Source organism: Callorhinus ursinus, unplaced genomic scaffold (assembly GCF_003265705.2).
Source record: "Callorhinus ursinus isolate GAN/ISIS: 27379988/994484 unplaced genomic scaffold, GSC_fseal_2.0 scaffold8, whole genome shotgun sequence".
Classification (NCBI taxonomy): Eukaryota; Metazoa; Chordata; class Mammalia; order Carnivora; family Otariidae; genus Callorhinus; species Callorhinus ursinus.
The window spans coordinates 49,349,957-49,376,983 of record NW_027397070.1 but is presented as its reverse complement, the minus strand read 5'-3'; the positions used below and the strand labels follow the sequence as shown (position 1 = coordinate 49,376,983).

Below are 27,027 nucleotides of genomic sequence, written 5' to 3'. Positions count from 1 at the left end.
TCCCGAACCATACCTTCAGAGCCACCTATCTGGGTCCTTGCCACTCAAAGTGTGGACTGGGGACCAGCAGCAATAGATTCCCCTGGGAGCCGGAGAGAAATGCAGAGTCTCAGGCCCCACCCAAACCCACAGAATCAGAATCTTGTGCTCTAACAAGAGCCCAGGCTATTCATCATTACGTGAAATTGTGATTTGCACTATTCTAGAACAAAAGTTCAGGGAGAGGGGATGAGGACATGGGAGCTGAAAAGGCGGAGGTCAAGGGCTTACTACCCATCCCTTTACTGGCCTTAAGAGCCTGGCCTTCCTCCTCACACATGGGAAAAAGGAAAAGAGGAAGAAACATCAGGGGAACTAGGCAACTATTAAGCCAAAAGCAGAACTGGGCAGTGTTTTCTGCCCCCGGCAGTGCCAGCCAGGGGCACGGTGACCTGGCTGGGAGGGGAGCGGACTGATGGCAGGGCCTGAGGCAGCCTCCAGAGAAAGCAGGCGAGGAGGCACTCACCACAGGGAAATGGACATCACAGCTAACCCCAGGTTTAATACTTACTCCGCTGAGGGTTGAGCTTTTTTTAATTTTAAATTTTTTTAAAAGATTTTATTTATTTCTTTGAGAGAGAGAGAGTGAGTAAGAGAGAGAACACAGGCAGGGGGAGGGGCAGAGGGAGAGGGAGAAGCAGACTCCCCACTGAGCAGGGAGCCCGACGTGGGGCTCGATCCCAGGACCCCAGGATCATGACCTGAGCCGAAGGCAGACGCTTCACCGACTGAACCACCCAGGCACCCCTCATCTTTCCTTTAGAAAAAGAGAGCATGCCAAGCTAGTCTGGGCAGCTTCGTAATAGGCCTTACTTTACAGGAAGGAAGGAGGGAGGGAAGAGAAGTGAGAGCAGCCTTTTTGAACAAATGGGCTTTTCCCAAAATGTGTGCAGATTTCAGGCTTAGGAGACTGGGCTTCCTGGGTTACCTGTCAGCAGCGGCACCGGGGCACCTGGCGTTCAAGGACTCTCGCTGAATACAGGTCCTCCTGGTCCAGCCCAACCAACACCACCACTCCAAAAGGTCAGGCTGCGAAGAACAAGCCACTCTCTGTGGCTTTGTTCATCCTGCCTGTTAGGGTCTCGTCCCATCCCCAGTTCCCAACTTTTAAGCCCTAGTCCCTCACGGCTACACCTGGAAACCATGTAAGCCCCAAGTGCCCCTTCCAGGGCTCCAGCTAACTCTTTTCATAATTGCTCACATGGAGGGTAATGCTCAACCTCCCAAAGAGTCCTGCCCCTAGGGATTTGCTGGGGTGCCTCTAGGAGCCCCTTTGGCTTTCCGAGAGGTCATTCGTGGGCTGCTTACATTCTTGGAGGCCTGAGAGTGGGCTCGGAGCTCTGCCAAAATTAACATGGTAACCAAACAGGCAATATTCTTAACAGAGGAGGAGTGGAACGTGTAGTTTGCTCTTAATATACATATTTCAACAGCCCTAAAGATAAAAGTATTCTGAGATTCTAAATACTTGCATGTTTATTTAGCACTTAGGACAAGCCAGGATTCTCAACTTACTATGAACTGAGCACACACCTGAGAAGCTCTAGACCACCTGGCCACAGAGTTGACATTTCTCTCTACTCCACCTGAAAAGAGGAAGGGGAAAAATATCCATGTTGCCCAAATCAAAGAAACCCACACGTAAACTGAGTAAGTATTTAAGTGTTAAAAGGGAAAACACTCTTCAAGGTAAGCTGGTGGTGACTTCTCAACGTGACACTTTGTCACTGCTGGGAGAGGGAATCACAGGATTTTATTGGGAAGCATCAAACCGAAATCAATTCAGGGCAAGTTCCAGAGGCCAGAGAAGGGATCAGAGCAAGGTCCCACACAGAAACTCAGCCACGCTGTTGCTGACCCACAGAACAGAGACAAGGAGGGAATCTGGGCTCCAGATATGGCTCCACCCAGGCCAACCAGAAGGCACAGGCCCGCGCAGCCAGTCCATAAAGACATACCTCGGGCCAAGGGCACAGGACAAGAAGACACCAGAGTGGTTATTGTACAATAAAGAATCTGTCTGGTCTTTGTCCCCAGTTCCTGGGACGTAACTGTAGCTCCTCAGAATTTCTCAGCAACAGGAATGTTCCTGTTTTTCCGGGTGTACCCCTCGGATCACACCTGAGTGTTTACTCGAAGACCCAGGATGGGGGTGATATCAGCCCACCTTCTTCAAGGAGGAGAGAGAAGGGCAGGCTGGAGACTGAGTTCAATCATGTGATCAATGATTCCATCAATCATGTCTACGCAAGGAAATCCCGATAAAAACCCTGACCACTAAAGCTCAGTGAACACACTGATACGCCGAGAGGGTGGTGTGTCCTGACGCCACAGGAGAGGACATGGAAGCTTTGCATTCAGGGTACTCCTAGACCTGGCCTCACGTGCCCCTTCATTTGACTGGTCCTGATCAAACTGTAATCCTGAGTACATTGCTTTCCCGAGTTCTGAGTCCATTCTAGCAAGTTACTGAGTCTGGGGGTGTGGGAATGCCCACATTTGAAGCCAGTTGGTCAGAAGTGCGTGTGTCCTGGTGATCTGCAGCTTGTGTCTGACGTGAGAACCGTCTTATGGGAACTACGCCCTGAAGCCTGTGGACTCGGCACTAACTCTGGAATGGTCAGTGTCAGAACTGCATGCAGGCCACGGCGGTCCGGCTACACCCTGCCCTGGGCCCCCAGCCCGTATGCTGGACTCCCCTGCCTCCACGGAAAACCCAATCCCTTCTGAAATCAGGGTTTTTGAGACTCAATTCGGGCATGTTTGAAAGGCCAAAGAGCGAGTGTGATCTAGATCTACAACACTGGGGAATAAAAAATAAAGCATGGACTCCCACTTAACAGCTGTGTGACCTCAGGAAAGTTACTAACCCTCTCTGAGCTTTGATTCCTATCTCTATGGAGATGACCCTTCCCTCTCATGACCCTTCCCCCTCACAGAGCTGATGGAACAATTCAATGATATAACGTTTTTACAAAGAGCCCAGCATGGTTTCTCCCCGAAAAAGGCACTCAAAAATCATCAGCTAGGGCGCCTGGGTGGCTCAGTTGGTTAAGCGACTGCCTTCGGCTCAGGTCATGATCCTGGAGTCCCGGGATCGAGTCCCGCATCAGGCTCCCTGCTCAGCAGGGAGTCTGCCTCTCCCCCTGACCCTCTTCCCTCTCGTGCTCTCTGTCTTTCATTCTCCCTCTCTCAAATAAATAAATAAAATCTTAAAAAAAAAAATCATCAGCTAACTTCCCTCCTACTTTTTTGTTGCCCTATACCCCCAAACTCTCCCAGATTCTTTACTCTCCCTGGTTAACTGTCATGGGTGCTGGGCCCACGGGCAACATGCTGATGTTTTAGATCCCAGGACAGCAGGCAGCCAACCATTAAACTAAAAGTGAAAAGCAAGTAACCATTACCTTGAACAAAAAGGACATTTAGATTTACTTCAGTGGCTTTAAAAGACACCACAAAATATGATATGCAGCGTGCATCCTCATGATTAATAACAGATCTTGCAGATTATTCTCTCAGGTCTCTGGGTGCGTCCAACTGGTCACTAAGAACAATTAATTCTTTCAGGAAATAGAGGGATTGCACATAATCTCTGGTCAGTGGAAAATCTGCTTGTTGTATTATGAATAAAGAGAAGAGGAGACTCAAATTTAGTAGTTTCCTGCCCCTGTGAATGGAGTGAAGTAAGATCAGAAAGACTCAAATACAATGACCGTCCGTGAGCACAGGTGCTCAATAATAGTAGGACCTGCCAAATGGACCTGGAGTTACAGCAGTTCAGGGAGGTCCCAGAAACAGGAGCAGATGACTGAGTGGGGGCCGGGCAACTCTGGCAGGTGGGCAAGAGGTGGAAACATGGAGTCCAGATAGGTGACAGGGAGATTTCAGAGTGGAACCCTAGCCACAGTGGCTGAGGCTTACACTACAGTCTCCAGGACGGGCATCAAATGATGAACCAAAGGGCTAAGTCAGGAAGCAATGAGTAGAATGAAGCAGGTGCCTGCTCACAGGGAATGTGGTGAGAACCCAGGGAAACCCAAGTCAGAGGCTCCAACAGAGCCTCTGAGTTCCTGACCACAGTCTCAGAGTCTTGGAAAGGAAGAAACACCTACAAGGGGCAGGAAGTGGTCACACGGGGAAAGGCTGGAAGACAGGGGCGAGATGACAAGTAGAACACAGTGGCCCACGGCGTCCAGGTCCACTCTTACCGAACGGCCAGTGTGGATTCACTCCCAATCTAGAATAAAAATCCCACAAACAAAGCCCTTCCCTGCGACCCTGAAGGGGTTTTTATTGAAACACCAAAGGGGTCACCAGGACAGCCAGGAACTCATGCCTCGGATGCCAAGTCACCTTGCTCAGGTGCAACACCTCTGGGAATGACAGGGCAAGGAGAGGGAGTCCATTCCGAGCAACTCAGAAACTGTGCGCTCTTCCAACAAAACCCAACTTCCCACAAGTTAAATGTAGAAATTCACGTAGGAAGTCAGTGAATTCGTGGTCCATCCTGACAGTAGGAATGGTTACTGGAAGTAGGGGGACATGCAGCTCCATGGCGCCCACGAAGGGACATCCAGCCCAGTGGTGCCCACCAGGAGTGGGAAACAGACTGTTTATGCTGTCTCCCTGGATAAGGAGTGCAACCTCTCATGTAGGGCAGCTTGTACAGCCGATGAGACAAGGCCTACGGCGTAGGAGAGGGATTCTGGAGGTGGAGTGTAATGGTGCCAGGGACAATGACTGTGGAGCTCCAGGCTACCATGTGACAGAAACAGGGCACCTGGCTGGGGACATGACAAAAGAATGAGGAGTGAAAAGTGCACTTGCCCACCACAGAGTCACCCTGGAAAGGGAGAGGGGACAGCAAGTCCGCTCAGTACAAAGTGGGCAACAGCCGGCAAAGCAGGGCCAAGACCCAGCTGGCCAACCTCAACTCCTTCACACGCAGAATGAGTTCATGAAGGTTGATCTGCCATAAGTTGAAGGCCTCTCTGAAAGAGATCTGGGTCCTTCTGAAGAACGAGCAGGCGTTCTTCTTCTTGTGCCTGCAGGAGGGACAAGAAGGAAGGAGAGAACCAGAGATAAATGGGCAAGAAGCGCTCATTATCACTTAGAACAATGGAAGGTCGTGGCTTAGCCTACTCACCAGACCCCCGCCCCGGTGGATGACTCCTGGTTACATGATCATGCCACTGCCCACCCAGGGACCAGAAGAACTCAAATACTCTACAGGAGCTTTCCAGATCAAGTGGGGTAAACAAAAGCAGTTGTTTCATTGGGCATCAAAGGCCTAGTGGACCCACTAGGCAGAACATTCCCACCTTTCCCTTTTTCCATATGTTTAGTAAATACATGCCAATCCTGAACCTCCAAAACTCAAATATAAAAGCTTTCTCAAACTTTCTGAGGCTAAATCACCTGGAAACTAGGTCAGGTGGTCCTGAGAGGCTGAGCCTAGTATGGAGTCAGCCCACAGCTCAATCCCTTCTGCACTAACAAGAGGACGGGATGGAAACTGGTGTTTATGGTAATGACCCATTCAAGACTTGGTTTCCAGAACGCTCAAAGGAAGAATAAATCATGTTCAGCCCTAACTGTGTGCAGTCTATTTTGCTATAATCTAATTCTAATCTAATCTAATATTTGATCATGGGTGCATGATATACATGGCCAACGCTCCCTTCACCAGACACTTTGCCAGAATGACCCACTCCCTGCATAGGATGGATGGGAGTTGACCCCAGCCTTGGGCTCCCCTCTCAGATGAGAAAATTCAGCCAGAGCATGGCTCTTCCCATGTATCTGCACACTCAGGAAGAAGGGCCTAGAACCCTCACTTCTCTAGCAATATCTCCCTGAGGAAGCACCTTCCCTCCCTTCACCAACACTCCAAGGGTACTGAGGCGTCTGAAAAGATCTGAGATCCCCAGTGAGCCTGCTGGCAACACTCCCGAGTCATGGCCACACCTGCAGGGAAAGAACACTGGCTTTGCTGCCTAGCCAATGCTGGGGAGACAGGTCCTGGGACCAGTTAGAGATGGGTTGCACATCAGGGTGTCCTGATTCCAAGTCCAGGGGATACTTGGGTGGGACTGAGACTCTCAGAAAACATTTCAAAATTTACTGAGGGTAAGAATCACCTGGAAAGCTTAACTAGGAGGGTGACGTCCTAGAACCCACCAATTTGACAAAGTACAGGTGGCTCTCTGGACCACTCAAACATACCGCCCAGAACCGGGGAATTCGCTGGAGTCATTTCCTGCCCCGAACTCTTCCTCCAAGGAGAGCTGGAGACTGGGGAGCTCAGACAGGGCCCTGGGGACTGGTGGGAGAAAGTGGAGGCCAACAGTACACCCCCCACCCCCTGCCCTGGGGCAGGCCAGAGAGCTGGGAGGGGAGGAGAGGCCGAAGCCTGCACTCACGCAGCCAGCGCTCTGATGCAGCAACGTGACATGCTGAGGAAGGAGCTGGCCCTGGCACGGGTGCCCAGGGCGACCTCAATGCCACGGAGCAGGTCGTTGGTCTTGAAGATGAGCAGCATCTGGCGAGGCACATGGTTGAGGAGCTGGCTGATCTGGGGGAGGTAGCTGGCTGCATTGTCGCGGATCTCTGCGTCCTGAAGCAGCAACAGGGAGACAGATGTGGGGAGCTGGTGTGGAGAGTGGGGCCCAGGGTGGTAGGTGTCAGGGCAGCTGGTGGCTGAGGGGCTGCAAGGAAGTTCCAGGAGGGAGCTCCTAGCATGGCTGCCTCAGCACCACTAGGAACCTCCCCAGGGGGAAGCTCAGCACAAGGGGCTTCGTAGTCCAACAAGACGTGGATGAGACATCTCACCCCAACTTCTGGCCAAGCACTGGATGCAGTACAAGAACACATCATCAGGGGCCTCTGCCATCCCTGGCTCCCCACAGGTCACCAATACCCATCCTTCAAGCCTACAAGCCTGTACTGACTGGGGCAGGAAGTCTGCTTCCTCACCAATCCCTAGATGAGGCTGGACTTAGCCAGCCTCTCAGCCCAGGGGTTCACCTGTGTGTTACTCCCCAAAGCTTTTTCCCACTTGCCACCAATTTCAGGCCAGGCTTAGAAGGAGCCCTGGAAGCTGGTACCTTCTGTGTCATGTCCCCCATCCCTTCAGCCAAGCTCAGGCTGGTACAGTTCATAGATCTGAGCTCCTGGCCCCAAACCAACTCTAAAGTCCTGCTCTATATCCTACCTGACTCTGCAGCCCACCAGACCTACCCAGAGCCCCTGCTGCCCACACAGCCACTGCCCATCACTGACCTCCATGCTGAGCCAGTCTCAGCCAGCCCAGTGCTGGAGGTCCCAAAGCCCAAAGAGCAGGAGCCAGGGGTAGCCCTTACCCCACCCTGGTGTCTGAGTGTGAAGTCTGGCCTCCCACCCTTCCCTGTCCCTGAACTCCGCATGGCTCTGGGCAAACAACGGCCCCCAGCCAGAGCCCTGAGCACGACAATACACCTCTGACCTCTTCTCAGTCCCCAGAGAAAATGCTTGTAGGCATTAACTCATTTGATCCTCATGACAACCCTTTCAGGCAAGTGTATCACCCCCATTTGAGAGGAGGAAACCAAGGCACTGAGAAGTTAGGCACCCCGCACAGGGGCCACAGCTGGTAAGTGGTGAGTTGGGATTTGAACCCCTACAGTCCAGCTCCCGAGCCCATGCCCTCACCACGAGGCTCTACTGCCTCTCACCTCCCAGCAGGACTGTGACCCTGGGTAAGTCCTTTCATCTCTTCTAACCCAGTGTCCTCACCTAAAAAGTGGAAATGCTCATACCCTCCATGCCCACATCCCAGCTGGACCAAAAGGGTCAGCAGAGATAAGGAATGGGGAGACGCTTGGTGCTAATCAAAGTCACAAGGAGGGGCCCGGCTGTGCTGCCAAAGGCTTCCCCACATGGCCACCTTCTGTGCACAAGCAGGACTCTCAGCCCTTTCTGGAACATGTGTGTGCTGCTGATAACTGAGTCGCTGTGAAACTCAAAATGTCCCTCAGGCAGGAGCTATCAGACTGGAACATCTCAAAACGAAGCCAGACACTGAGGCTGGCTGTCTCCTCGCTGCCTCCCCCCACAGCCGCGGGTCATCCTGCCTGAGGGTTAAGGCCAGATCAAGGTCTTGCTCACCAGAGGGACTCCCCCTCAGCAAAGTTCAGACTGGCCTGGAGACAGTCCCTCTTGGCTCCTCTCAAGCAAAGAGAGGCACCTGCACACACCCTGACTCGCTCTGGGGATATCTCTTCAAGCTTGGACTATCCTGCTGGTGGCTATCTACAGCAGACCCCGCTGGGTGCCTGCCCAACAGCCATTCCCCATTCTCCTTTCTCAAAAGAGCTGCGTTTTTTTCACTTGACCCCTTGGGGCTGTGCTCTTCAGGGAGGCAGAGCCCCTCCCTAGCCCCAGGGGGGATCTTGATTGATCTCAGCCATTGTCGGCTCTGAGCACGAGGCCTCTGCCAAGTGATTGGCTCAGGCATGGATATGAGACACAATTCTGGCCAATGAGACCAAGGGGGATCTGTCGGGGGACTTCTGGAAAAGGTTTTCCTGTTTTTAAGAAACAATATATGAGAAGAAAAGGCCCCTAATTCCCACCTCTGGACATCAGGGCTTTTTGCCCAAAGTGAGCAACTAGAGTCCATGTCTCCAGAACCAACTTAAATATCCCTCTATTAGACGTAGTCCCAGGACCTTATAAAAAGATATACAAGACAGTATCCTTGCCTTCCAGGTACTCACCAACTAGTTGGAGAATTCATACAAGTACGCAAAAGGCTACTCTTCGAGAGAGTTTACGGTGCACGCACATGAGTGAGACAAGTGTTAAGGGGCCACTTTCGGCAAAGGTGATGAGAAGAGGCTTCCTGGCTGGCCTATGGACCAAACTGTGTCCCTCTCAAATCACTATGTTGCAGGCCTAACCCCAGTGTGCCTCTAAAGGGGTAATCAAAGTTAAGTGACTTCATAAAGGTGGGGCCCTAACCCAACAGGACTGATGTCCTTAGGAGGAGAGGAAGAGACAACAGGAGTGTGTCCACACAGAAGAAAGGCCATGTGAGGACACAGCAAGAAGGCAGCCGTCTGCAAGTCAGGGAGAGAGGCTGCACCAGAAATCAACCTGCCAATAACTTGATCTTGGACTTCCAGCCTCCAGAACCATGAGAAAATAGATTTCTGTTGTACAAGCCACCTCGTCGGTGGTGTTCTATTACAGCAACCCTGGCAGACTAAGACAGCAGCATTTATGCTGGGTCTTTATAAGTGAATAAGAACACAAAATAAAATTCTAACTCAGTTAATGAAAACACATATCATATACGAAGTACCTACTGTGCACCATATGATCTTGTCCATCCCTGAGGCTTTAAATACCATGTACACGCTGAAAACCTCCAAACTTATATCTTTTGCTTGCTGAGCTCCAAGCTTGACTGCCCACGATGCCTCTATGTGAATGCTCTAACTTCTGCCTCCCGATCCCCAACTAGGTCCTTCCCAAAGTCTTCCCTATGTCAGGAAGTAGCTCCCCCTACCCTATAACTTACCCCAAAAAACTGTGTTGCAACTTTGACTCCTCCCTCTGCCTCCTCTCCACACCCAAGTCGACAGAAAGGCCTCTCAGTCTTACATCCAAAGTTCACCTTGGCTCTTCTGCTTCCCTCCACCTCCACTGCCTTTAGCGTGGTCTGCGCCCCCATCACCTCTCAGCCTCCTGACCAACTGCCCCATTGCTCATCTTGTTCCCTCCAGATACTTAAAATAACAACTCTGAGCACATTCTTCTCCTGATTGAAACCTGTCAAAGGCTTTGCTTTGTACTGAGAACTAATCCAAACTTCTTCCCATGGCTTATGAGGCCCCGTGTGAAGCTCCCTCTGCCCAGCACCCCAAATTCTTCTCATTCCAGCACCCACCTCGCCACACTCCAGACCGTGCCAACACTTCCTCTCCCTGCCCTGGCGCATCGCATGCCCTCACCTGGAATGCTCTCTCCAAGCTCTGCCTGTGCTGCCTTCCTTGTCCTCCAGAATGCTCAGCATATCTCTGAGCACCCAATCTACAGCACCCCCATTACTCACCCTGCCTGTTGCCTCCAGTGTCTGCAACCTGCAAGTATTCCATTTACCTGTTTGCTCACTTGTCTACTGTCTGTCTCCCTCAACCACAGAGCAGATCACATGGAAGGCCTGTCTGTTGATCATTGGATCCCCAGCACCTAGTCTCAGTTCCAGCAAAAACGAATGTTTGTTTGATGAACAAGTTTCAGGAACCATGCGGAGGCACTTTCCACACATTATCAATAAAACAGAAATTATCAGCCCTATTTTACGAAGAAGGGAGATGGTCTCTCTTTAAAGCCATGCAAGCCTGGGGCTGCTGGCGGTCATCACTGCCACCAAGCTTGCTGGGGAATGAGGTCAATTTGCAGGAAAGCAGAGCCAAGAGATGGCTAGAGGTGGCCTTTTTGGTGACATCATTTAAGATTCCATCCAGCCGTTCCATCATTTAAGATTCCATCCAATTACAGGGTGCCTGGGTGGCTCAGTTGGTTAGGCGACTGCCTTCGGCTCAGGTCATGATCCTGGAGTCCCGGGATCGAGTCCTGCATCGGGCTCCCTGCTCGGCAGGGAGTCTGCTTCTCCCTCTGACCCTCTTCCCTCTCGTGCTCTCTATCTCTCATTCTCTCTCTCTCAAATAAATAAATAAAATCTTTAAAAAAAAAAAAAAAAGATTCCATCCAATTATAAGGCAGCTTCCAGGGGAGGACCATGGGGCTCTGAGAGGGGAGGAGAACCACCCAAGGTCTGTCTGGTTGCACAAGTGGGACCTGTCCCTTGTGGTGAGCAGGGACCTCGGCAGAGTCCAAGCGGTCCCCACGTGGCTATGGGCAAGTCTGCACGGGTCTGGCCAACTGACAGACTGGGAAGACAGAAGCCAATTCCATGAGAGAATGAGGAGTCTGGGAAGGAGGTAGCTAGGAGTACAGGGAGGAGGGGCTGCTAGGACCAGTCTCAGCCCAGGCTCCATGGGATTCTCATCTAGATCCAATGGAGAAATGAACAACAAAGAGAGACCCAAAAAAGCTGTTTTAACAGCCACACACTCGTGGGGGACAATGGGACCTGTGTGTGCTCAGACCTGCCTCAGTGCTGCATGAAGAATTGAGGTGCCCCCCCACCCCGTAGGGAGGCATATAGGAAGCTTGTGAGGGGCACAAGTGGAACCAGACTTACTGATGAGACAGTCCCTGGGGATTCCCGAAAATCCTGGAGGAGAACTGGGGGCTGGAAGGGGTCCAAAGGCCACCCGTGGCCCCACCCCCCACATTCAGGAGAAGGCAAGGCCAGGAGGGGACCACCTACCTCTGTGGCGGTGACCGGAGCTTGGCCAATGCCCCTGTTGACCGAGTCCCAAGACCGGGCAGTCAGCATGCAGGCAAACAAGGGGTAGAGCTCCCCGGCTCCCAGGCGCTGGCTGTACTTCTTCACCTTCTCCATGTCAGTCCAGATCAGCGACTGCCAGAGGTGGCAGTAATCCAGGCGGAAGTCGTCTGTGAGCACCTGAGGTGGGGGACCATGTGGCAGAACCTGAGCCTCCTTTCCCCACGGAAGACCTAGCCCCTGGCTGGTGGACACTGCGAAGGGGGACTGATGAAGACTGGAGCTCCTGTGCATCATCCGCTTCTCCCCCAAAGTTCAGCCATCCCCAAGGGTCCAACGTGAAAGCTACCATCTGGCTGGCCTTGGTCCTGAGTGGCCGAGGTCACTAATTGCCCATCAAAATCACATTCCCCGCCTCCCTCCTAGTTAGATGCAGCCCTCTGCCTGAGCTCCGACCGATGCAATGTGGCAGAAGTTCCATGTTCAGCTCCTGAAAACCTTCCCATGCATGCTCCTCCAAGCCCTCACCCCCACTGCTGGAAGATGAGGAGACCACCCCCAGGGAAGCCTGGGGGGGCAGAGCCTCGGTCAGCCCCTGCCTTCAGACACCTCCACCTACCCGGGACAGGTATGTGGAGGAGCAATTAGACAAAGGTTGTGTCTGGGCCATCATGCGTGTGGGGTTGTGTGACAGCAGCTAGCCTACCTTAAACTAATGTACCCAATGTCACTGAGCCTTTCAAAAGAGGCCAAGATTTTGGGAGGTGAGATCAGGACTCTGAGAGGAGGAGCAGGAGACCATTGGGGAAACCTGTCCAGAACCCTCTGCCATGGACTCAAGATAGACCCTGGATTCTGGCATTGGCAGTGAACTTTGCAACTTCCAAGCAGAAGCTCATGGCTCATCCGAACCAGATGAGTCTCAAGTTCCAGAGGACAGAGGCTGGGCCCATCCAGCCCCTATCAGCTTCGGGTCCCCTTTCCCACTGCATATTACCTCCTCCCTGGGGCTGAGTGACCCCCTTCCCATGAAGTCCCACCTCATCGAGGGGCAGCTTACTTCACAGTGGGCTGACCTGGGCTTCCCGGGGAAGTACAGTGTTCACAGCTGACAAAGCACCTGCACGGACCCAGGCACATCCCCGTCTACTCCCCACAGCAGCCCGTGAATGAGGTGTTACCGACCTCATTTGACTGGAAAGAACTCATATGATGGGACTTGCACAAAATGACGGCTCTAGGGGCAGGGCAGGGCCTCCCCATCCACCCTGGCTATCTGCTTCCCATGTGTGAGGCCGATCGGGGAGTGGAGCGAGCTCTGATCCCAGGCAGACCCACAGCCCCTGGGCTGGCTGGGTGGGAACGGCCTCCCCTACCTGGTAGAGCCCGTGGTCCAGCAGGATGATCTCCGCCTTCCCTGTGTCCGGGCGCTTCCGCACCAGCACGTTGCCGGGGTGCGGGTCGCAGTGCACGAAGCCATTGACAAAAATCATCTCACTGTACATCTTGCCCAGGTGGCGCGAGATCTGAAAGAGAAAGGATGTGGGTGGGAGTTATGCCACCTTAACACCTGTCTTGGAGACTTCGACTCTGGCCCCTGAATCCGGTCACTTTCAAGAGGCAGGCCAGAGGCACCAGGTGGGCCTGGGCAGTCATGGCAGGAGTGATGGCCTGTGATCATACAGTTCTTGAGTTTAAGACAGAAGTTCAGTGCTAACCCTGTTCTTCTCAACTTCAGCGGCATGTAGAATCACCTAGAACTCAGAAGTGTTGGAGGTGGGCCCCAGACATCAGCATCTGTCATCAAGTTCCCAAGGTGATCGTAATACACAGCAAGGTAGAACCACCGCTTCTAGCATTTCCGAAGGCTGTAAATACCACCCCAACCCCCGACCTCCACTTTTTCCCGATCCTTCTCTTCCCTATTCTCTTCTCAATCTCTTCATTTTCTCCCCAAAGCTGAAGATGGGCTGGAAAGCCGGGGTGGGATCATCCCAAATTCCCCTTCTCCCAAGAGCAAAGCTGGATGGCTATGGGTGAGGGATACGTGACCCTGGCACCCCCTAGGGCTGTCCCACCAGCTCCAAGACAGTCCCAGGAGGACCCAGAGTCACAAGCCCTGCTCCCCTCTCCCTCGCACCTCCCTTCGCACCTCCCCGCCAGAGCCCAGTGTTAATCTGATTTATGAGGTCTGCACAGAAGAAATGACACTGGAGAGGCCATTTAAATCATCCTGTCACTGCTGCCCTCCCTGTCGAGGCGGTCTTCTTATCTCTACTCCCTTTTTATTAAAGCTAAAAGCCTCTTCCCAGCTAGGGAACAGCTGCTGAATAGTGCCAGACCTGGGCCCACAGATGGCCTGCCAATGGGTTTCCAGAGGACAAAGAGATACTCGACTCACAAAGCTGATCCCCAGGACCCACTCTGCCCTTGACACTGCTCTCAGTCCCTGATGGACCCCATGGTCACTAGCAAACATATCCCAGCCAGAGGAGAGGAGCTGGGGCCCACGGATGGTGGGGGAACAGAGGAGTAGGGTCTTTGCTTGGCCTACAAAGCCCTGCACAACCAGGACCAGCCTCCCCGCCTCATCTCATCTCATGCCACAGTGATGCTAAAGCCACTTCTGCTCTCTTTCTCTTCTCCAATGGCCCTGTGCTTTCCTACCTCAGGGCCTTTGCACATGATCGTCCCTCTCCCAAGAGCCTTCCTCCCATCTCCACTTCACCTAGTTTACCCCTCTCTTCCTTCCCATCCCAGCTCAGCATCACCTCTCTGGAGAAGCCTTCCTTGACCTCCTGGCCTAGATGAGGTTCTCCTGCCACAAACTCTCATCGAACTCTGTACTTTTCTTTCATGGTACTAGGACATTATTTGTATCATTATTTGTTAATGACCATGTAGCCCACTATTTTAAGTTCCCAAGATGGCAGAGACTGGTTCTGTTTTGTTAAATGGCTTTACTGAGGTATAATTTACATACCATCAACTGGCTCTATGACGCATCCACTTAACTATAACAGGCCAAACGTGAATATAGGACTCTACCTTCAACATGAATGAGACCCTGTGTTTTTTTGAGATGCTGTGGTTCCTGTCTTGATGCTTAACCTAACCCCATGAATCTCTTCTGAATCCCAATCAATTACAATTGGTCCCAAAATAAATCTTCAAGAATAACCTTACTATAGCAATAGCTGACATCCTTATGTCAGCTTTAAAAGTAGGTACAATTACGATCCCCATTTTGCAGATAAGGAGCTGTCATTCCTCGAGGTTCAACTTACACAGAGCCACAGGGCTACCCAGAGGTAGAGCCAGGATTCAAGCTAGGTATGACCCCACCACCTCCTAGCAGCCACACTACCTACAGGCTCACACCAACCTCTGCACTTGCCAAGTGAACTGTGTGACCTTAACAAGTTGCTTCTCTCAGCTTCAGTAAAGAGGTTGTCTGAGTCCTGACACATATCCGATGTTGCACTAGGTGAAATGAATGCCCAGTACTCTGCGGGCACTTGGAGGACCTCGCCCCAGGTCGAGTTCTTAGCCTCGGACTGAGATGTCAGCAGCCCCAGGGCCACCATTTTCTGTTTCCTCGGAGAGGGGCCCAGCTAGAGTTGGTCCTGGCTGAGCCAGCAAGTCCCCTTCTGAGAAGCCCTTTTGTTAGGCTCTTCGGAGCTCCATGGAGCCATGCTCCGAAAGGCTGCATTTGCCAAACCAATTGCATTTATTAAGTAATAATTCATTTTTATTTGTCAAGGACGCATATAAGGTCCAATCAGGGCTCCTGATCAGCCCAAGATAAGCAGTACAGCCAGACTGAGCTGACAGAATGCCAGCCAACAGCAGAGAAATGACATTTCATTTAGTCTGGGCAGACCTGTCATAGGGAGATGTATGATCTCCTCTGAGCTTTCTGAAATATTGCTAATCGCTCTGGGCCCCCTATTACTACATTGAAAGATGACCCCTAAGGGTCTGGGGACTCAGGATGGGGGAGCCCTTGCCCACGAGGAGTGAGCTGCTACTAGAGGAGGAAGAGGGGCTGCCAACTATATAGCTCATATATACACAAGCAAAGCCATCAAGTGGCCCTCCCCATTTCAACACCCCATCCAGATGCTCCTACTTGGGTGTCTTACAATTTGGGAGCTGTTCCTGATGTTCACTTTAACCAGATTTCACCAACATAGATAGATATGGAAGGCACAGACAAGACAGAAAACCAGCCTAGGCCACCAGCTTCACTCTGGTGCCATCTTGGTATGGCCACCTAGGACATGCCTGATCTGGGGGACAAGTCACCTCCCTTCTCAGTCTGGGTCTAAGTTCCCTTAACAGCTAAGGGATTAATTCCATCTGCTCTACTTCCTCACAAGGTAACCTCAACATTCAAGGTCAAAATGTGACCACATCTGAGAAAGCACTTTATATACTATATGCTATATATTATATACTATACTATATACTATATACTATAAATTGCTTATATTACTATATAAGACACAAATGTGTTTGTTGTAATGTGGTAGCTTATTATTTAAAACTTGGGGAAAAAATGTACCCATTATCACTTTCATCAAAGTATAATTTTCAAAAAGTTAAAAACATAACTCATAAAAATACAGAATGAACACATGTCAAAGATTGTTTAATTTACCAATAAAGGAGCAACTAAGAAGGGAGAGCTGGTTCAGAGAATTTTGAGGGACTCTTTATTTATGGGAATTTAAACAGGAATAAGAGACTAAGATTCCTGGATTCGATATAAAACTGGTTATTGTCCTACAGAGCAATAAGGAAATCATAACCTTTGAGGTTATCTTTTCTACCGGGCAGAAATTATTTGCATCTCTACCAGATAAGATCTACAGGTTGACGTATGACTTCAGTCTGAGCCCTTAATGAATTGTCAATAGCAGAGTCAAACACAAGTACATTCCCCTAGATATTAAAAAGCCCTCGGTGCACTGCCTGAACAATGCCCAAGAATGACTTTGAAAGGATACACCGCACACTCTTGGCCTTAATTTCTAAATTTTGGGTAATTTTTCTTCACATCTGTCAGAGTTGCAGTAAATAGTTTCTGGGCACCAATCTGCCCAGAGAAGGCAGCCAGCCCCCTCCTACTCACGGAGACCCCGAGGATCCCATAAGAAACCCAAGGCCATCACTGGGCACACAACCCTCTTTCCCAGCCCCTTGCCATAACAGTTTAGCTATGTCTCATGATTAAGAGCAAACAATTGTAAATACGGTAATGAACATGGGGATGCAGATATCTCTACCAGATACTGATGCCATTACCTTCAGATATACACCCAGAATGAACTGCTGACTCATATGGTAGTACCGTTTGTAATTTTTGGAGGAACCTTCACAGTACTTTCCGCAGTGGCTGCATCAGTTTGCCTTCCCACCAAGAATGTACGAGCATTCTCTTTTTTCCACGTCCTCGCCAACACTTTTCTCTCTTAGCTTCCTGAAGACCATTCTAACAGGGGTGAGGTGATATCTCCTTGGGGTTTAGATTTGTATTTCACTGACAATGCGTGATGCTGAGCAGCTTTTCATGTACCTGTTGGCTCCTTGTATGTCTTCTTTGGGTAACTGTCTGTTCTGTTCCTCTAAAGCTGTCCCTTGCCCTGTGACAGTAGCATCTGCACTAAGACAGGGGAATGCCACCATCTTAGAATGGTATTAGCCAACACTCTGGGCCAAACACCATTCTGGACACTTGCCATGGACTCACAGCCATCCTCTGCAGTAGACAGCCGAAGCAAGAAATGGAAAAAGGCAAAGAAGCTTGGTCACCCAGCTAGCAGTGAGTGAAACCGGGCTCCAAACCCAGGTGGCCTGGGTCCAGTGAACAAGCTGTCAATCACCTGCTCTCTCCTGCCTCTGCATTGACGGGGAAGCTCCTGCCTGGAGGCGAGGGCTGAGGTGAAACCCTCTGAAGGTCCGCGGGGCATCCAAGAAGGCATTCCATTTGGATTCTCCAAAAGAGTCAAAGAGGGAAATCTAGGACTGCTTCTCTAACCAAAAAACTCATTGTTAACTAACACCATAGTATAGCTCTTTTTAGAAAAAAAGTCGCTGACAAGTCTTTTCGTTGTTCTGTGTAAAAAGAACGTGCCATTCACGTAAGTGACTTTAGTAAATACGCAATGCCTTTATTCCCTGACAGTGAGGAGGTACCAAAAAAAAAAAGAAAAGTATCTATAAAAAGGTTGAGTAAAGAATTAATTTAGTAAATAATATTTAAATCAAGGAGTTATTTTTGGATTTTTCTCAAAACTTGAATTGGCTGAAAGTGCTTTAATTATTCTATAATTGCATGGATTAACTTATTCCCACCCCCAAGGGAAAGTCTATTTATGTTCTTGGGGGGTGTCGTGCAAGCAAGGCCAAGATCTCTCAAAGAAATAGGAGGTTGGTGTTGCAGGATATTAATAATCACATGAGTAGCCTGATGTTAAGTATAAAGAGGTTAATAATTCAAATTCTCCTTGTTTTTCCGTCAGTTTATGGCCAGGCTTCTTGAAGCACCACAGCCTAAAGAACCAGGATTTTATTCTCGGCCCTCACCCCACCCCAGGGAACTTCCCTGGGAATACATGAACCTCAGATTACTTGCTGCTGCCCAGCGAGGCCAAATCATGGACAGCGTCAATCTTGAACTAGCCAGCCCAGAGATGAAATTCCTGAATGTGAAGGCGTGGGGAACCTCTTCAACCACACACAGTGCTGGGAGACGTGGTGAGTGGGTTAATTATAGGAAGCCGGGGGTTACTCTAATTTTGGAGCTTGGCGAAAGCTTCTCTGGGTTAGGCTTACAGTGGACATCACCAGAGAGCCAGGACATAGGCTATCCCCAAGGCCAATAAGGCCTCCTCAGGTCTCCTGGCCAGACAGATTCAAAGGGTCTCAGTGACCAAAGGGATTGGGTCCTAAGAGCCATGACTATTGAAGACACAGTGAAGGAAGAGCTGTCAACACTTGACATCCCCCGCCTTGAGCAACAACGCACTCCAGAGAAATACTTCCCCATCCTCCCACCTGACCTGGGTCAATATAAGAAATGTGGAAAGGGTTTCTTCCCTACACATTTCCTCTTTCTGGCAAGGGGCCCTGAGGGCTGGAATTCCAATGTAATAACAACTTGCAGTTGAGCATGTCCTGGGGCCACTGCACCAAACGCTTCATGTTTCAATCATCAAACAATCCTATAGGGTTTTCTCCTGCCCCCCACTTTATAACAGGCAGCTGTGGCTTCCAGAGTGACTGGTTCATAAGTTGCAGAGCCAGTACCAGAGTCCAGGAAGGCTGACTCCACTCCTAACACCCCTGCTGTTGGGGAAAGAAGCTCCAAGAACCCATCTTGTGCACCGAGATCTCTTGAACATCCCCACACTTCTCAAGATTTGGTCTGACACGTTATGGAGTTCTATATGAGGACAATGGAAGGAGATGTTTTGTTTCTAGTGATTTCCGTAAGCAGGATCCTTCGTGCCTCTTCAGCTTCGCTCCCCTGGTCCTCTGGGCACTTTCTACCACAGAGCCAGAGGCCCACGAAGTGGGAGACAACGCCGAGGAAAAATAAGTGTGGTACTCAACACAGGGAGACTGGGGCCTAACTGCAGCATGGCCTTTACAGATGGGGGAGGTCACCATTTGCTCAATCGATGACTGCTGCTTATTTTCCAAGTTTATGTACCCACGACAACAGAGGTAGGTGGAAAGGAAGGGGGCAAAGAGTCTCAGGAAGACATGCCTCTGTGAATAACAACATCATGAATTATACATGATCTCACACAGGGCCTCCTGGGTGGCTCAGTCAGTTAAGCGTCTGCCTTTGGCTCAGATCATGATCCCAGGGTCCTGGGATCAAGCCCCGCATCAGGCTCCCTGCTCAGCGGGGAGTCTGCTTCTCCCACTCCCTCTGCCCCTCCCCCTGTTTGGGCTCTCTCTCTCTCAAATAAATAAATAACCTAAAAAATAAAATAAAATTAATTAATTAAATACATGATCTTACACAACTTCACAGCCTACAGTCTACACAACGACCCTGTGAAGTCAGTATTGTTGGGACTCCAACTGCACAGATGTGGACAATCACTCAGAGTTCAAGTAACTTACCCAAGGGAGCCTGGCCAGCAAATGGTAGAGCCAGGCATAACCCCAGGGCACCCAAACTTTGAAACCCTCTGCCCCTCCCGCCACAGCACTCAGCCTTCCCTTCTGCCATGCTCTGTGCATCCCTCTGGTACAGCACTTACATGCAGTGCCTGCACACAGTAGGTGTGTGACAAACATCTGCTGAAAGATACATTTGAGACCCTTCCGCGGCTCCCAGAATGACCTGGAATGGATGAAGTGAAGAAGCATGGCAAGGGCTTCTGGCCAACCGTGGCAGACTGAACCTATGCACTGACCCCACTCCCTCCCCGACCCCACGAAGAGGGCTAAAAGAAAAGAAGAATACAAATACAAAGAGCCCCTAACAACAGAGAGAGCAGACAGAAAGAGATGAGCAAGACTGCCTTTGCCGGTGGGGGGGGGGGGGGGACACGTGGGACAGACAGCTACTGAGACCTGTCTTAGCCAGCAAGACAACAAGGGACCCTAAGCTGGCAACAGGGGAGCTTGAAGTTTGCCCCAAGCCCACAGAGGCTCAGCAACCGAAGGCCCCTGACACCTCTGAAAACCAGAGTTGGGGGTCTTGAAAAAGGAGGATTCGTGGGAAGGCTTTCAAAGTATGATCTGAACCCCTGATCCCCACCCCACCACCACCCCCACTCTGACTCAAGGCGAGATCTACTTTCTGGAGAGGTAAAAAGATAGACTCTGGAGGCCACACCACATACCATGATGTCCAACCCAAAGACAGAGGACTGAATCCAAGTCCAGCCAATGACCCCTGGGAGCTCCCTGCTCTCTTCCCCTAGCTGGCCCCCAGGCATCTCTCGCAAGCTCCCCATCTCTGCACCTACCCCCACTCTTCATAGACAGCAGGTGTCTGCCTACCAGACCCCAGTCCCCATCCCCACCTCCCCAAAACTCCCAACTTGGTCACCTTTCTTTCTAGCTAATTTCACACAAATCCAATTGGGCCTCAGCCCAGGCAGGGTCTTAAACACACACTCACTGAAATCCAATTAACCTTCGATAAAAGGTCTGCAATCGACAGTCGTCCTATGGCTTGAGGAGGCTCCATCCAGCCTAGGAAAGCGTGCTCCTGCTCGACCTTTACTTTTAATAAAATCAGTGACAGTCACTGTCACTAGCTCTTAATGTGACTGGCGCAAATATGATCACCAGGGCAGGCCCTCAGTAATATGCAGCTTCTGGGTGCAGAGACTCAAACAAAAGAGGGCCCCCCCAGGCTGCTGCCCACCCCCCCAGGCCTCAGGCTCCCTGGATGAGTGAGCACATTCAGGCTAGAGCTGCCCCGTGCTTGGAGGCTGGCCTTGTGGTCGTGGTTCCTGGACTCCAGTCAGTGTCTGAACCACATGAAGAGCCTGTTAAAACGCAGATTCTTGCAACCCTTTCCACTCCAGATTCTGATGAGTCAGTCTGGGGTGCAGCAGGAATCTGCATTATTAAATAAGCTCCCTTTGGAGATTCTGAAATAGATGGTTGAAGTCTTAGCTCCCAGCAAGCCAAGAATCACTGTTGTGTAAAATATCCAAGCAGGACGTACCCTTAGAGTCCAGCTAATCCAATGCCTTCAATAAGAAAACTGAGGCCCAGAGAGGGGGAGTGATTTGTGCAAGGTCACACAGCGAGCCACTGGCAGAACGGGGGCTGAAACGCAGGCATTTCTCTCCCTGAGTCTTTGGGTACTGGCTACTTAGACTGGTCTTCAGGCCCTCACATGCTAGGCCCAGCGAGGCTGGAATGCTGCACGGTGGGGAGCCTCTTCAAAGTGGAGTGGGGCCGACTCAACAAGTGGTTGGAGGGGTCTGGAACCATCCTCACCCACCTGGAAAGCGACTCCTTTTACAGCCATTTCCTGAGTCCCAACTTCAAGCTGAGTCACCCACCTGTGGCAGCCAAGATGCCACTAAACACCCTATCGCCCAGGATTTGGGATGAGCTATTTGCCCCTTGTCACTTCTGGCTATCCCATACTTCCCTCCCCAAGGACACTCACAGTCAGCCTGTCCTAAGGAGGGCTTCTTCACTCCAGGGACCAACTCGCTGAGTCCCACAGTCCTCAGGAGACTTTAGAACCTCAGAAGTCTGTTAGAAACTTTCAGTCACATGGAGTCTCCCGTACATCCCCCTTCCCCATTCCCAACCCCCCACCACCCACACCCACCCACCCCTACGCCCACACGCTCATGCCCCACTAGTCTTCCGTGAGACCTGCAACTCTGATGCTGCTTGATACGAGACATACGGATTAGTTTCTGTAAAGTCGGGCCTGTCCCCTGTCTTCTCCCAACCGATGGTCAGCGACAGCACAGTAGAGCACACAGGCCACACCTGCCCACTGCCCAGCCTGAGGTCTCTGCAGCAGTATTTAATGACAACATCCCAGAATACCAAAGAGGCTCCCAGGTCATACAAACCCCAGAAGCCAGGGCCAGGGGGGACTGAGGAATTATGTAATCGAGACAGTGTGGTGCTATTACAAGGATGGATCAATAGACCAATGGAAGAGAACACAGCTTCCAGAAAAGACCCACAGGTGACTGATGACAGGTGCATGGGATTCTGCTTATATGAAGTTCAGTAGTGAACGGAAGTGATCTCCGGCGACAGTCAGAAAGGCAACTCTGGGGGGGTGAGGAAGCCTGCCAGAGGGCTAGAAACGATTCGCATCTTTATCTGGCTGGAGATTACATAGCAGATGCATATGAAAATGGTGGAAGTGTACCATCAGGATCTGGGAGCTCCCCTCTCTGGGTCTCCAATTCTTCACCTGCAAATAGAGGCACTAAGCCCTCCCTCCTAAGCTTACAGTATAGAAAGCATCTGGCACACAGTTGGGCAGTCGGTAAACACTAACCATATAAGGAGGTAAAGGAGGAAAGGACAGGGTCCAGTGATGGTAATAATCATGAAAACAATAATCAACTAACCACCAATCTGGAGGGCCACCCACACCCCGGCGCTGTGCTCCGTACGGCTCACACACCGCTTGTCTACTCATCTCTCTAAAAGGGGAACAGTGTTTGTATGAAATGGAAAAAAAAAACATGCCTGACACGAGTTCAAGGAAGAAAGGCTGCATTCAGTGAGGGCCCGCATGGTGGGCAGAGCTTCTTAGTCAGCACTGCACTCGCTTCTTCAAGGAGTTACTGATGAGGCCGTCGCGCTCGGGGCGGCGGCGGGGGGGGGGGGGGGGGGCTGGTTCCAATGCAGCCAGAGTCCAATCCCTAGGAGGGGGATGGAGAAGGTGGAGAAGTAAGAACATCCAGCAGACCTGTGTTCAAATGCTTGGCTCTGCCCCCACTAGCTGTGTGAGGTTGGCAAGTTGTTCAACCTCTCTGAGCTTTAGCTTTCTCATCCAATCATGGGGTTATGGTCTCTCATCTCACCCTTGGCAGGCCAGCTGTAAGGAGTAGAGATTACATGTGCCATGTGTCTGGCACAGATTAGGTGCTTATAATTATTGTTATTTCTGTTATTGTTTTCCCCAAATCACTCTGATATCGGCCTGCCCGACCCTGCATGTCCACAGAAAACAAAAAACCAACACTCTGCCCCAGTCCTGCCTCCCAGAGGCTAACCCAGGGCGTGAGGCCGGCTGATTTATTCTCCATTAATTCACAGGGTGTTCACCAAGGGTCTGCTCTGCCCGGAACGCTGGCCTTATCTGCAAGGACGTTTAAAGAGGGCAGGAGGCAGGAGCAGATGAACCCGGGCTCTTGGGCTCTCAGAGGGCAGCCCCCTGCCCAGCCCCCACAGGTCCCCTCCCTCCAGCCCCACTGCCCCTTCCTCCCAGGCACCTCGCTCAGCCTTGAGAGCAGGCAACTACAGCAGATCACATCTTTGTTTGCACTTGTCTTTGAAAACTCAAAGCTGCCTCTGATAAAACACCATTGCAGTCCTGGACTCAGTGTATCCAAATAGATTAATGGATTTGGGGGCGCTGCTGAAATGAAAATCCCACCGCAGCGGCAGTAAGTAAATGCTGGTAACCTGGCGCGGGAGGGGAAGGTATGAGGCCTGTGGCATCTTTCCTGATCCACGTTAAGGCTGTTCAGGAAAAGCTGGAGGTGATCTCCCTTCCTCTCCCTCCCCCTGCTCACTGGAGCCAAAGATTTTGTACCCAAGGGTCCCGGTGGGCAGAGGATCCCTGGCTAGATGTCTAGGGACACACCCCACCCCAACCACCAGTGGAGGAGATGGGCAAGCAGGTCTCTCCCTCCCTCCTGCACAGGAGATCGACCCCAACACCTTCCCAGGCCCACTAGTTGTGCTAGTATTGTGCTACTGGCCCAGTGACCTCGGGAGAGACATCCACTGCTCTCCCTCGGAGTGCCCTGCCATCCGGTAAGTGGAGGGCTGAATTAAAACAGTCCTTCTCTTATCCTTTCCCAACCCCCAGAGGGAGACCTCTTCCAGAAAAGCCCACCAGGCAACTCCAGTGACGGCAGAGCAGGGGGTGGGAGGGCCTGGTGCCTGTCCGGCCTCCCCACCTTGCACACACATACCCTGAGGCCCCCAACGGTTCTGGGAGCATCATTCCCTGAGTTCCCAGGAGGCCAAGGCCAGCTGTGGCTGAGCCCTTCCCAGCCATGTCCCCAGCAGCAGTGCCCTACGCTCTGATGCAACCTCTCCTTTTACGAACTAAAAAACAGTGGAGTCAGAGGGGCTTGGGTTTCAATCCCAGCTCTACGAGCTGTGTGACCTTGGACAAGTTACCTTCCCTCTCTGAATCTCTGATTCCTCATCAGAAGAATGAAGACATTAAGACCTGCCTCCCAGGTTTATTATGGAAAAAAGCACTTGGTACAGCAAGTTGGGCATTCAAAAAACACAAGGAGATAAAGGAGGAAGAAGGAAAGGACAGAGCCCAAAGATAATGAAAACAACAAAATCTTGCTACCATACTGGAGCATGAAGTACCTGCCAGGCACGGTGCTCAGCACTCGTGTGGCCCTCACAACCTTCTTAGAAGGAGATCTTTGTCCGCATCGGCAGAGGCCACACAGGCACTCAGAGGCCTGAGCTCCCAAGGTGCACCCTCTCCTACCATTCCACTGGCTCATCTGCTGAGCCAAGCGGTAGTTTCCCCCCTCCGGGCCATCCCACCACTGGGACCACAGGCTCATCTTCATATGTTGCCTGGGGTGGGAGGAAGGAAAGAGCATTCACCTGTCTCCATTGCTTCCTCTCGCCCACGCAGAGTGGTGGATCACATCACTGCACTCCTCAACCCCGTTCATGACTCCCCAGTACCTTTGAGATCCTGCCCAACATCTTCACTACCTGCCCCCACCCTATTTTTCCACACTCCCCTGGAAATCCTGCCAAACTTCACCATTCCCTTCCCCTTCCTTGCGGTGCCATCACTGCCCCCCAACCCCTCCACCCTGACACACACACACACCCAGCAAATCCCTGCTCATCCTACCGGGGAAGCTGACCTGCAGCAGAAGCAAGCACCTCCTCTGTGTAGTTCCCTGGGGAACTCGCTCACACCCCTCCCGCTGCCCAGAGGAGCTTGTAAGGATTTAGCTGTGGATCTAACAGCAACACTAGGTGGTGAGCTCCTTAAAGAAGGGAATGCTGCCTGGCCCCCTCTGAAGTCCCCTACCTAGCTCAGAGGAGGGACTATAAAAATGATGGGTGTCGTTGAAAAAGTACAACTCCATCATTACCCGTGGGACCCTACAGCAACCAAGAAGAAGAAAATGGGGTACAGGCCTCAACCCCACGGCCAGCTTTCTTTCCCTGAGACCAAGGGGGTGGGAGGCGGGAGACAGAAGCCTTCCTTTTCTTGTAGCTTTGTGAAGTAGAAACAGTTGGCTCCTGCTGTCCCCTGCTGGCCTGACCCCCCTGAGGTCTAGGGAGCAGCAGGGAGAGGGGAGGGCAGGAGGAGAGAGGAGGTTGTGCCCAGGCCCCACAGGGCCAGAAGCAGTTAAGTCCCACGGATTTCACACCACTGGTCTCTGGGGCCGCTCAGCTCTGTGGGGCTCAGATGGTACAGGAGGACAGACGGCAGTCACTTGTTGGGGCACGAGCTGCAAGAAGGGGCTCAGCATGGGCCTGCACCCCACTGTGTGCAGCCAGGCCCAGCTTTAGGAGACAGGGCAGAGGGCTGTACCAGATACCCTGGGAGGATGCTTTGTGCTCAGAGATACTGTAATTCTTCAGACAACAGACAACAGCTCTTCCGTTCCAAGGCAGTGAGATCTCACAGGGACACACCTGCCCTCAGTGGGCAGCCCCGACCACGCCCGTGTCCCTCCACAGCAGCCGTGAGCTCAAGCTCACCTCGTTGACGTCAATCTTGTTTCTCTCCATGTAGTCTCTGTCATTGACCTGGCCGCCGTCCACAAACTCCATCAGAAGGACCCGCTTGGTGGACAGCTCCCAGTAGATGCGGGGGACCTGGAAGAGGCAAGGGCAGGTCAGAAGGGCTGGCAGGCCCGCAGCTAAAGGCCAGGACCACAGAGACGCACAGTGAGCCAGGCAAGGGCAGATTCTCCTCCCAGGAACATGAGACAAAGCCCAAGGGGGACCGAGCAGTGACAGGCAGGGTCAGGGGTGGGGCAAGCCACACTGCCTCCTCCACCAGGTAGGCCCTCGGGCCCTCCTTTAGAGCCCCCCTCCTGCTTAGGGACCAGAGAATGGCTTCCCCGCCCTCCTCAATGCCTCCAGACACCATCAAGAGCCAAAAATTGGGACTCAGGGAACCAGGTGAGGAACCCCTCATACCTGAGCCAGACTTGGCACTGAAATCTATTTCCCTCTCTCACCAGGCCCACTGCAGGCTCCTCACGTGAATCTCAACCTTCTGCCCCAGTTTTTACACTTTTGCAATGGATGTATTACATGTCTAGGTCTACGAATGAACGAACGAACAAATGACCGAATTTTTACTGGGTGAGAAATCTTTCAGTCAGGAGGTCCTGAGTTTTCTCATGCCCGTCTCCTACAAGTCTCCTGGGGCAGATAATGCTGGATCCTAACCCAGCAGCTACTCCCGGTCCTCCTCTCCCCTCTACTGGGGAGACAGGAGAAACTACACACTTTCCCTGCCCACCTTGCAAGAGCTATGGCCTCGTGACACAGTGCTGGCGTAGCAAACATACATGGAGGCCTGCTAGGGGCTCTGGGAAGGTTTTTCTTTTCTTCATAAAAAGGGACGTGCCTAGGTGGCTCAGTCGGTTGAGCATCTGACTTGGGCTCAGGTTATGATCTCCGGGTCCTGGGATTGAGCCCCACATCAGGCTCCCTGCTCAGAGGGGGGGGCCTACTTCTCCCTCTCCTCTCTGCTCCTCCCCAGTGCTGGTGTGCGCTCTCTCCCTCCCCCTCTCAAATTAAATAATGGGATCTTAAAAAAAAGGGGGGGGTGGAATGTTTGTAAATGGTGCAACTCTTCTTACCCTCCTTTCCTACCT

General features: G+C 51.7%; 1 protein-coding gene across 8 annotated transcripts in view; it reads right to left on the bottom strand.

Moving 5' to 3' along the window:
* The window catches only part of ADCK1 (aarF domain containing kinase 1), a 182,600-nt gene that overhangs the window by 33,256 nt on the left and 122,317 nt on the right, over positions 1-27,027 (bottom strand). For 3 of the 8 annotated variants that reach the window (XM_073895654.1, XM_073895653.1, XM_073895658.1), the window contains 5 exons: positions 25,898-26,014; positions 12,817-12,966; positions 11,423-11,620; positions 6,465-6,658; positions 4,971-5,087 (listed from right to left, as the gene is read on the bottom strand). In XM_073895654.1, coding sequence (XP_073751755.1) covers positions 4,971-5,087; positions 6,465-6,658; positions 11,423-11,620; positions 12,817-12,966; positions 25,898-26,014 — 776 coding nt within the window. Of the gene's footprint in view, positions 1-771; positions 1,626-1,646; positions 5,088-6,464; positions 6,659-11,422; positions 11,621-12,816; positions 12,967-25,897; positions 26,015-27,027 lie in introns of those variants that run through there. The other 5 variants (XM_073895655.1, XM_073895659.1, XM_073895657.1 and 2 more) reach the window with 4 other exon arrangements.